This window comes from Balaenoptera physalus (assembly GCF_965194825.1).
Source record: "Balaenoptera physalus genome assembly, chromosome: 8".
Taxonomy (NCBI): Eukaryota; Metazoa; Chordata; class Mammalia; order Artiodactyla; family Balaenopteridae; genus Balaenoptera; species Balaenoptera physalus.
In genome coordinates, this window is record NC_138887.1 from 104,974,384 (window position 1) to 104,986,969 (window position 12,586).

Sequence of the window (12,586 nt, forward strand, 5' to 3'; positions counted from 1 at the left end):
ATAATAAATTAAATAAATGAGGTTATATAATTCTTATATGCAGGTCAGTATAGTAAATATGAACACTGCTAAATACCTTGCTTTTCTTACTTAACAATATATATCCTAGAGATCTTTTCATGTTGGTGCATCAAAAGCTTCCACATTTGAGAGTTGGGGCTGCTGCCCAGTATTGCAAAATGTGTAGATTCACCATAGTTTATTTAACTGATCTCTCATTGATGGATTTTTTGCATTGTTTCCAGTCTTTTGCCATAAAAGCAGTGCTACACTGATCTCTGTACCCTGTAGATAGATGATCTCATCCATATTTAGATAACAGCTGTTGGAAGAATTTCCCAGAAGTGGGATTTCTGGGTCAAAGGAAATGCATTTGTATTTTTGGATGACAGTGCCAATTTGCCCTTCAGAAGGGTTGTAACATTTTTCACTCCCATCAGCAGTATATGAGAGTGGCTCTTTGTCCACACTTAAACCGAAAGTGTGTTTTCAGACTTTTGGAATCTGGCTGATGCATGGGTATAAAAAATGGTATCTCACAGTGGAATATTACTCAGCCATAAAAAGAAATGAAATTGAGTTATTTGTAGTGAGGTGGATGGACCTAGAGTCTGTCATACAGAGGGAAGTAAGGCAGAAAGAGAAAAACAAATACTGTATGCTAACACGTATATATGGAATCTAAAAAAAGAAAAATTGGTTCTGAAGAACCTAGGGGCAGGACAGGAATAAAGACGCAGATGTAGAGAATAGACTTGAGGACACGGGGAGAGGGAAGGGTAAGCTGGGACGAAGTGAGAGAGTGGCATGGACATATATACACTACTAAATGTAAAATAGATAGCTAGTGGGAAGCAGCCGCATAGCACAGGGAGATCAGCTCGGTGCTTTGTGACCACCTAGAGGGGTGGGATAGGGAGGGTGGGAGGGAGGGAGACACAAGAGAGAAGAGATATGGGGATAAATGTATATGTATAGCTGATTTACTTTGTTATAAAGCAGAAACTAACACACCATTGTAAAGCAATTATACTCCAATAAAGATGTTAAAAATAAATAAATAAATAAAAAATAAAAATACATTAATTACCAAAAAAATGGTATCTTAGTATAGTTTACTCTTCATTTTTCTCATTATGAATGAAGTTAAAATTTTTGGTGTGTTTAATGGTCACTTACTGTAAATTGTCGTTTCATGTCTTTTGATCATTTTTCTACTATGTTCTTTGGTTTTTTTTACTACCTGTCATCTGTGACATAAGTTGCACATATATATTCCCAGTTAGTCATTCATTTTTTTGTCTTTATTTCATGTGATTCGGTTTCATTTTATTTTGCTTCTACACTTTTGAGAAAAATTTAAAGTACGAGGCCACTCTTACTTTGCAAAGCATTGTGGAACTGTAAAACTCACCATGCAAAGCAATATTAATCAATGGTGAAAATCACAATTGTTTCATGACTTTAAAATTTTTTGTGAAAACATTAAAAATTCTCTACTGTCAGTTACAAATATATACAGAAATGAAAAATAAAACTAATATGTATTCATACAGAAACACTGAGAATTAAAATGTTTTCTTTGTAAATCTTACCAAGAGTAATTTGAACAGGGCTCGCCACCTTCTTCTTTCTGGGTACTTTACGATATACAGTGAGCATCTTTTCTGTGCGTTCGTGAAATGTCATACTTCCTTCTCAGTTTAGATCAGTTGCCAGCATTTTATTCTTTGCTTTTCAATGTCGTGAAACATCTCCAAGGGTTCCTTCAAGGTAACATTTTTTTGCTGACATCCCTTCCTCTGGGATGTCTTCATCTCTTTTATCACAGCCATTTTCTCTTTTAAGGTCAGTAAGTTCACCTTTACTCTGGCTGCAGATACCTCTCAAATGGGGCCAGTGTCGATGTTCCCAGGGTCAGTTATTTCTTCTGTAAATCCATTTACATTCAATTCAAATTTCACTCCCAGTGTTACTTTCAGTTTTTTTTTTCCCCCCTGTACTTTTAGGTGTTTGGGACAATTCCTTTTTTCAGTTATCCATTTTTATAAACTGTCACATGGGTTTATCACTGAGAGACAAGGAGACAACACAGCTACACACTTTGCTGTCTGTCCATGAACTGCGTAACGGACATGCAGTGACCAATCACTGATTGACTTTGAAAGAAGTGACATGTTTGATCATTGATTATGATAAACATTAATTATTTACATAGAGATTTCTAGATTGAAGCCCTAGAGTTTGTACTTCATGCCATTATTCACAGTTAACATACTGTGGTAACTGGAATTCAAATCTTGTTGTACGGGTGTTATTCACTAAACTTTAGTAACTTCCATTTGTGCATGTCAGAACCATGAAAGCAGGAGCTGCCAGTGTAGAAAAGTACAAAGAATAACATAACAAATATCTGCATACTCATCTCTGAGTTTTGACAGTTAACATTCTGCTATATATGCTTTTAAGTGTTTTTAATAAAGGAAATTGATAATTACAAATAAGGTTAAAGTTCTCCTTTGCCCCCACCTCCCATCCTGTTTCCTTTCATAACCTCCCAACAGCATCATAAATTTAGATACTATCCTTTCTTTTTCTCTCTTTTTAAAAGTTCTGTCTACATGTATAAAGATCCTAATAAGAAATATGCAGTATTTGGGGTGTACTTTTTGCTTTGCATCATAATTTGTTTTTTTGTTTATCATGCTTTCTTTTGCTTCTTATATTCTTATTTCCTTCTTGAGTTAAAAAATATTTTTGTCTTTCCTTTTTTTCCCCCTAGTGTGGAATTTTTGTTTCTGTTTCATCCTATTTCTATTGAATAAGTGAAATAACTTGTGTTAGAAGAAAACTCATATGTAGATGGATAATAAAGTGACCTGCTCTTGTTTAGAATTCTGGTAATTTCCCCACATCTCTCCATGGAAGCAGCAAAAGCCAGAGATACCCATGTGTGTTTGGTCATATTTCTGTAGCCATCTTTCCGATACATTTAACAGTGGCTGTGCTCTGTTTGTCTTCCAGATTCATTCAGGAGGTAGAGCACGCCCTGGGACTTGGCCCAGCCAAACAGTGTCCTCTTCGAGAGTTTCTCACCGTGTACATCAAAAACATCTTCCTCAATCAGGTCTTGGCTGAGATCAACAAGGAGATTGAAGGAGTCACGAAAACATCTGACCCCCTGAAGATCCTAGCTAACGCAGACACCATGAAAGTGCTGGGGGTGCAGCGGCCTCTCCTACAGGTAATCACATCCTTTGAACTTCCTATTTTTATCTGCAGTTTTCATTGACTTGGCAAGAGTCACAAATTGAAAAAAGAAGGAGAAGAGTTATCATCTGTTTCCATATTCATCAGGGACGAAACAAGAGGAAATAAATTAAACAGGCACCAGGGAAATTAAGGACTAGTGTAGAGATAATGGAAATTCCTGAAGATCTTTAAGAAAAAAGTGGTTAGCTTTGAATATGGGAGATGGTGAGTCTCATTAACATGCAGGCAACTCCTCATTATTGGCCTGGACTTTGTCCTTGAAAAGAACTCTCTTTCCAATGGTGAATGCATCTTGGAGTAGAAGGATTGATAGGAGGAAGTTATTCTGCCTAACCTCAATTACCAACAGCAAACCCTCTGTACCATTTGAGGGCTGACTTACCGTATATAACTTGGCTAGCTCACAGTGAATTTGAACCCACCCAAAAAACTGGCTTTTAAAAGTCAGATCATTTATTAATTTAAGTGATGATCATCTTAATATGAAAATTTTACTTTCATTGTATAAAGGAATGGTTTCTGGGCAACAGAAGTAAGATAATTTGTCAGATGTATGGATTATTAGACTTGAGGTGTTTGTTTTATATGCTTTAAGCCAGTGACTTAGAGGTAAATATAAAACTAAAAGAAAATTACTATGAATTTAAATTCTGGCTATACGTTAATTATTATTACATTGTAATTGAATCTTTATAATGTTTCTTCATTTAAGAGAATGATGGGTACAATAGCATAGTTTTATGTAAGTTGCATGATATGAGGATATCTCAAAATGTAGAAGACTTGAGATCTTCAAAGAGAAGTTCTATAAGTGATATATATATACATATATAGTTGCTTCAGTTGCCTACCTTTACCTGCTTTTATATATGTCTTCCTTGGTTCTTCCTTCTTTGTACATTAGAATCAATAGAAATGCTGGCCCTTTCATAGGGAAATGTCCTCGTTATGAGCATTCTTTTTTTATAAGCAAGTTCTTCTATGGTATTGAGAAAATAGAATAGAGGCATTCACTTCTACCAGAACTTGAACAACAGCATCACACCCAGGAAAGTGTTCATTTGCATTGCCTGAGTTTATGTTAGATGTGTTCCTAGTGAGGATCTGTACTGAGTATGGGATGCAGAGAAGGGAGAATAGCAAAGGCATGTGCTCACTCATCCCATCCCTCTGCTGGATTACTCTTCCACTGGCTCTTTGCATGGGCGTCGTCTTCTCTTGGTGCCAGTTCATATGTCACCTCCACAGGGAAGCTTTTCCTAACTATCCTACCTAAGTAGGTCCCCTTCCTTGGTTATTCTCCATCCCCCCCCACCCCCACCTCCTACTCCTAATCTATCTATTCTCAATACTGAAGCCAAACTCTATGAACTGCATCACCAAAACTCCCTTGCCAAGTGACTCGTGATCAGGTTCTGCCAATAGGAAGCACCAGCAGGAGATTGGAGGGTAAAAGGAGAAAGAGGTTGGGTTCTTATCTCCTTCCTCTCCACTTTGGATCGTAGTTTTGGCTTTGGGTGCCTCCCTCTGTAACCAGAGGTCCTGCCAGGCGACACTTCCTGTATGGCTTCACCTCTCACTGGACGCTGGTAATACCATCTCTCCTCCTTGGCCCTTGATGATAGCGTTCTGCTGTTACTGGTCTCTGGGTGCCTCAGCATCCCTTGTTGCTTCTTTCAGTGCTGCCCGTACCTCTGTCAGTCATCTCTTCATTAATATTTCTTCAGTTAGTCATCTGAATGGAATTCTGTTTTTTGCTAGGATCATGAATAGATCTCCCCAGTTAGTCACTATTTTAACATTTTAATTTTTTTCCTTCTTAGCACAACTATAATCATTTATTTTCTAGCTTGTTGATTTCCTATCTTTTCCCACTAGAAATTAAGTTCCGAAAGTATAGTACAGTATCAGGCAGTAGGAAGACACTCGATAGTTTGTTGAATGGATGTTTATGTGTGTCGGTGGGTGGGTGGGTGGATGGATGGATGGGTGGATGGACACAGTGAATAAATTTTGAGAGTCTTAACTGCAGAGTCAGAGTGCGAAGATGAGAAAGAGAGAGTGACAAAAACTTGTGTACATTTATTATGTCTGGCAATATCATTAACATCCTCTCCATCAGAAAACCTCTCAGTATGTATATCCCTCAAGTGTCATGCCGTATGCTGTACAGAGCAACTTTAATATGCTTAGTGTACTAAATTTAAAAGAAATAATGCACTACAGAGTGAATCTGGGAACTAAAGATGCTGGCTCATTAAACATGATGATTTTCAACTTGAGTAACAAAGACAGATTAAAACTCCACTAGTTGACTACAGTCTGGGCCATGTCAGGGCCACACACTGCTGGCTAAATGGCACCTCTGAGCAGCCTACCGATGTGCTTGTCAAGTCACTCCTGACCTCGTCACCAGCCATTTGTACCTGTTACTACGCCTCTTGTTCTTTAAGTCAGTTACTCCGTTCTGAGGCTATGTAAGAACTCCAACTTTACCTCTTCTCTCTTTGACCTTGTCGAGATATGATAGTTATACGTAAGTGAATAAATCTTAAAACTAAGGCCATGCAAGTTATCAACCTCCAAATATGTTTACAGAGCCCAAACACCTGCTTTCTTATTTGGTTATTTTGTTGTCCTCTCTTTCTTCATAAAAATTTTATGAGAATGCACATGAGTTAGACCATATCAGTAAATTTGTTTAATATTCTCAGTTATGAGGTTAAAAAAGCAAGTGAGGAGGTGGTTATTTTCCTTTCCCATCTTGAGAAAATCTCTTGCTTTATAATGATCGTAAATTGTTTTCAAACATAATTTCCCATGCTCAAATTTCAATGTTTCTTAAATGTGTTTCAGTGTCACCTTGATATTTTTATTCTCAGCTAATTATACGTAACTAAAGAAAAATAATGGAGAAATCATTCTCAACAATTTTAGCTGAGAATACAAAACGATTGTTAAGAAGGGAGCTTGAGGAAATATATGCATGTGTGAAAAATGCAGGCGGATTAAGTATTCAATTACATGTCCTTCAAAGTCATTCCGTCTGCTAGACTGTTGTTTGGTCACAGAGTGGAAAGGATTGTGCCTTTCCCCGGAGGCAGCACCCAGTGTCATGAAACATCAGCCCAACTGGATTCTCCAGAGAGAGCGGACAGACAGCTGTCTCAGTGCTGCTTCCATCTATTCGATGATGTGCAGACGCAGAAAACCCCAGGACACTTTGTCCTTTCCTCTTTGAAATGGCATTGGTCAGGATAGACAGTCGGTTATAAGGGGGCATTTACTTGGGCGATAACGTAGTTTTGCATTGGTAGTTTTACTTTCTAGGCACAGAATTCATAGGAGGGAAGGAAGGAAGGAAGGAAATAGGAAGGAAGAAATTACAAGCACCATTTTATAGGTGAAACAACTGTGCAGATGCCCAAAGTGATAGAGCAGCATGGTACTAGTAGCAACAGTGGAAGTCTAATGGTGGTAATGATAGCATTCATAATAGTAAGTAGTAGTAATGGTGACAACTAACACTTTAATACATCTACTGTGAGCCAGACACTATTGAGTGCTTTATACGTATTGACTTGTAAATGTTTTATATGCAATGACAGCAGCTTTTTGAAGGTGGCATTCTTATTATAAGGAGGAAACTGAGAAACAATGAAATTAAATAACTTGCCCATCCATAGTCACCTAGCTAGCAACGCTAGAACTGTAATTCAAACCCAGGCGACCTAACCCTGGATCCCGTGCTCTAACCTATCTGTTACTAGTCTACTATGAGATGGGCAGAGTTTGAGAGTAAGCATTTAGACACTTTTTTTTTTTTTTTTTAGCAATTTGACATTGTCTGTTGAACCTAACAGTAAAAAATTGGGACTTGTGTTTTTATCACCGGGTTTTTAAAAATTTCTTTTTTCTAGTAATTCATTTTAATTTATTTTATAAAAGTATCCATCTGCGACAGACTGGGGGGGATCGGGGGAGAGTTTAGAACCAGACTCTCACCATAGTCAGAGATGTACTGCTCTAAATCCGTATATTGCCTCACAGGAGTAAAAGTGTAAAACCAACCATCTTTCTTGCCTCAGTGTCTAAACCACTTTCCAACAGATGGAGTAGCTCGGATATTTGTTACAGATGGTTCCCTCCTAAATCCCCAGCTCCTGCAACCATGCCTGCTATAGAGAAGGCAATGTTGAATAAATGGCTGAGTGAATGAAAATGAATGAATGAATGATGACTTCCTTAGTACAAGGGCATGTGTGTGCGTGTTTTGCCCCCATGGTATAAGATTCATGGTCTTGGGTTTAAGATTCATGACAGTCTTTAAATTAAAATGTCACAGTTCTTATGCCTCTGATGCTGTCAGATGGAAGCAGGATGGACTGTACTTCATGCTCTTAACCATCTGCGAGTCCTCTATTACCATCACTTTTTCTGCAAAACGGCCTCCATCCATTGCAAGACAAAGTATACTGATTCAAATTAAAGAAATCCATTAAGAGAAATTCCTCATTTCTCTTGAGTCAGATCTTCTGGCATTCTGGACCTGGAGCTATGGAAACAATGGATTATTTGAAGTGGATACTCCCTCATGCCTTATATGTAACAGGCATCTACCAACTGTTCATTTATCAGACATGAGGAAAAATTCCCTCAGTTCCCTATTTTATCACTGTTTAGGGGATGTAATTTATTCTTCTTTAGTGTCTCCACCCAAAAAAGGGGAGGGGCGACTAATGCTTAAGTTTTTTAATCCCTTACCTATCACACAGCTGAATGGACATCTATCTGTATGAACAAAAAATACAAGTAAAGTGGTTTCCCCTACCTCCCAATGGAATACCCGGTATCCTTGTTACTTAGTGGTCTGTGGACAGGAGCATCAGACCTCTGAGTCCGAATGTGCATATGTACGGCCTCCCCGGGTGATTTGTACGTACATTCGATTTTGAGAAGCACTGCCTTGTACCAGTGCAACACGAAGTGTGATCCGTGAACTGGCACCTGAGCTTGTGAGAAGTGCAGATTCCTGAGCCTCACTCCACTCCGGGGTGGGGCGCAGGAATCTCTGGTCTAACCAGCCCTCTAGTTGATTTTAATAGAGACAGAACTTTTAGAAGCATCGTCTTAATACCAGCGTTTCCAGCTGGAGGTTAGGAAATGGGGTTCTAACGCTGTGGACTCTTAGCCTTGAGACAAACAACAGTAGTTAACTTCAAAGAGCTATTCAGCTTTGTTTCATGCAGGCACAGAAATTGTAAAAACAATATTTGCAGCAGCAGCAGAAGCTGCTTCCTAGTCTAGCACGTTGCTGAATTTTGCAAAGTTCTTTCTAGACACAGGATGAGACTACGTTTTCTGGCTCATGTAGGGCAACGTGAGACAGAGACAGCTTTCCTAATGCTTTGGCTTATGTTCCCCCATCATTGGAGGAAAGAAAAAAAACATAAGCTGTGCAAGTCAAAAATTTTAGGCAATCTTGAAACAAAGCATATTTTCATTTTCCTCATTGCCCCAGTATGTGTCAGAGCACATCTGAGAAGTCAGATGGTTCGAGGTGGCCTGCAAACCCCACGCTCATCTCTTCCTCATCCTCCCGTGCTTTCCCCGGCTACCTGGAGGGGTGTGGTTCTCAACAACAATACCCATTGGAATCAGCCAGGAGCTTTCTGAACACACCTAGATCCCATCCCAGAGACTTGGTTCAGTTGGTCAGGGGTGGGGCCTGGGCATCCAGGTGTTACAAGCTGCCCAGATGATCCCAACATATGCAGCCAGAATTAGTGCCGCTGGCCTGGATCTTTCTACTCCACAGAATCAATTCTTGCCCTGAGAGGAAGTAGAAAAAAATTATAATTGAGGCATTCTTTAATGCAGTTAGGTTTGTAACAGAGGGCTCTGTTTAATACTTTGAATCAAGCTTGATCCATAAGTCTTAGAATCAGATACAAATAGATTGAAATCCCAGACATTTCAATGGATAATTTTGCGGTCAGGACCAAACTGCTAACCTCTCCGTACCTATTTCCTCCTCTATAAAACAAGAATAATAAAATCTGTGTCCTGGGAACACAGGCATCATTTCTAAGGTGTAGGTGGAGTAATGGTGGTAAAACATATCACCTTCCTTTCCCGTGTCACAGATACCTGGACTTCAGCATTGACTGCTCTGTTACCGGCTACCTGCCTGCTCCTTAACTCTCACCTTCACAGACTTCTGATTTGTACTGACTGTGCCTCTCCATCCCTGCCATCTCTTTGTAGATTTCAGCCTGCATCTCCTCTTATCACTAACTTGCTGTTTACTCACTCCTGTTCTTTGTGCTCTAGCACCCACCTATAACTTCTGTTTCCACTACCCTAGAGTGACAGCAGGAGATGGTATTGTTTCACTTCCTTTCTCTTTTTCCTGGATTTGCCCACTGATCATTTGTTAGCAGCAGAAGCAGCATGCGGTATTTATGACCATTAAAGCTACTATGTTCGTTTCCTAGGGGCAGACATAACAAATTACCACAGACTAGGTGGCTTAAAAAAACAGAAATTGATGTTCTCATAGTTATGGAGGCCAGGAGCCACATTCCCTCCAAAGGCTCTAGAGGAAGACCCTTCCTTGCTTCTTGCATCTTCTGGTGGTCCTGGTACTTCTTGACTTCTGGAAGCCTAACTCCGATCTCTGCCTCCATCCTAACATGGGCTTCTCCCATGTTCTCCATTTTTCCTTTTCTGGCTCTTATAAGGACACTGTCATTGGATTTAGGGCTCACCTTAATCCAGCATGATCTCACCTCAACCCTAACCTTAATTATATCTACAAAGACCCTATTTTCAAGTAAGGTCACATTCTGAGATTGTGTGTGGAATGTTGGGAGGACACTATTCATCCCACTACAGCTAATAATTGGAAGCAAATTATATAGAATGCAACATATTCAACTTGCTATATTTTCCTTGAAAACCCTCTGGCAGGAAGCAGTGTAGAAGTATTGCTGTTAAGGCAATAGGGCCAAGGTGGTCTGAACTCTAGGTGTCAGGAAGGTTCCAAATGGAAGTTTTTGGTGGGTTGAGTGATCGCTGGAGCTCTGGTTAAGCCTTTACTGAAAGTTGGTTGACACAGCTGCTTGCAGTGTAATGATGTGCCAGAGATAATTACACTGATGCCCAAGCCTGTTATTTCCCCAGCTAAGCCACGGTACTGCCGGTAACCTCTTGTTGGTTTCCCAGGGAAGTGTGGCCAGCAGCAATAGCATATGGTTTCATCATATCAAATTATGTTAATATGAAGAATGTTGGATTTGAGTGGTATTTGCATTGCGGCCAGTTGTTACCACTGCACTCCATGGTGCAGAATAGATTTAGCTTGTATTAGCCTAAATAGATTAGTCCCATTTAAGGTCTGTAGGAAGTCATCATGAAAATCATTAAATGGAAAAGATAGCTGATCAATTCATTTTTTTTTTTTTTTCTCCTCTGTAAGCTCTGAGAGTTGGTGCTAATGGTCTCACTGTGCTAAAATAAGTCTTAGAACCAAGATGCCTTGGGGTCTAATCTGATTCTTCAGTGTTTATCTAAACCGAAAGAAATACTAACACAGTGTGGGGGTTTGATTTTCTTTGAATTTTACTTAATAGAGGTAAGATAAAAGTAAAATAAAATATTCACCAGCAATATTGTTTGGGTTCTTCATGACACATGAAGGCCTCGAGTAACCAACCAACTAGTGGCTGCTTCAGGTTTTATCCAGGAAGATGCAGTAGAAGATGCCTTTGTTCTTGTCTTTGGTTGTTCAGATTGTCACTGTGGCTTTCAACATTCACCTGTCCACTTCTGAGACAGCTGAGCAAGTTAAATCTTTCAGTACTAACGGGGACTTTGGGAATCTCATAACATTCATCTGTGTCTTCAGATTGTCTTATCAAGTTGTGTTATTTTTGTATGATTAATTCTATTACTAGTTTAATACTTGTTATTTTTTGTAGAATTTTTGTTGTGATTCTTCATAGTCATTCAGGAAATGTAAATTTCATCATGGCATGGTGGGAAAAGCATATAAAATGGGGATCTGGTCTCCTTGTCAGTCCAGTGACCTTAGACAAGCCCAAGCCACTTATCTTCCCTGAGCTTCACGTCCCTCCTATAGAATGAGAATGATGCTAGCTCAAACAACCTCATAAGATTAAGGTGAGGAGTACAATGAGATCATGTACTCAGCAGGGCTTTCTGAACTGCTCTACATATTGAGTTGTTGTCTCATAATTGTTATTATTATTGGTCCACACACCCACATGATCATTCAGAAAATCCATTATCATCAAAGGGAATGATGCTTACACCTACAGAAATGAAAAATATTTCCTATTAAATGAAAGGCTTCACTAGTTTTTACCAGTAGTTTGTTTCATACATGATTAGACAACCGACATAAGAATCTGGCAATTTTTTTCCCACAGTTTATCGTGAGAATATTTGAAACATCTAAAAAGACTGAAAAAAAAACACCCGCACAGTCACCATCCGGATTCTACAGTTAACACTTTTCTGAATTGGTTTCATAGCATAACCAAACCTGGTAATTTGAATTCTTTTTCAGCCATCCCAGAAATGAATTCCCAATCATTCCCTAAGCACTTTACCATGGTTTTTAATATCTTACTTAGGAAATCTGAACATAAAGGGAAATAAATTAAGTGGGAAAGTAGTTGCTTTGTTAAGAGTGTTCCATTTCTAAAAGTACCCATTCTGACGTTTCCTTTAAATGGTGTCATGGAACAGGCAATTGACCAACTCATGCTTGTGATTAATCTGTAAGTACTGCCTTTACTGACTTGATGCTACCAGGAAACTTGCCCTCATAACTGTTGATGAAAAAGGCTGTGAAGTGAGCAAATGAGAGATGATTTTTATTTACAGGCAGAATAAGCACGTAATATGATCAACTTGAATTTTACAAATACCTTTATAGTCTTATCTCCGGATGGAGAAGAAATAGGACCTTGTCTGGTTGGCTGGTTTTCTTAGAAAGTCCCTGGTTAACTAGGCTTCTATCAGCAGCCTTTTGCAAATCAAGAAGAGGAGGGGAGAAAAAGTGTGTGTATGTGAAAACATATATATTTCAACTGACTTCTATACAGTAAAGCCAGCTAAGCTTTTGGAGAAAGCCCAGAGGGGCTCGAAACGAAGAAATTATTTTTCTTTTGTCTGCAGAAAATCATCTGCAGCCAACCCCATATATTGTATAAGAATCATTAATTATCTGAAGTCTTTATTTTTTGAAGTCCGTTAAAATTCCAGATGTTTTCTTCTGCAATCC

At 39.0% G+C, this 12,586-nt stretch overlaps 1 protein-coding gene across 1 annotated transcript in view; it reads left to right on the forward strand.

The window, feature by feature from the left end:
- EXOC4 (exocyst complex component 4) overlaps nucleotides 1-12,586 on the forward strand; it is an 808,183-nt gene that overhangs the window by 574,562 nt on the left and 221,035 nt on the right. The window contains exon 11 of the mRNA XM_082472898.1: nucleotides 3,025-3,244. Coding sequence (XP_082329024.1) covers nucleotides 3,025-3,244 — 220 coding nt within the window. The remainder of the gene's footprint in view (nucleotides 1-3,024; nucleotides 3,245-12,586) is intronic.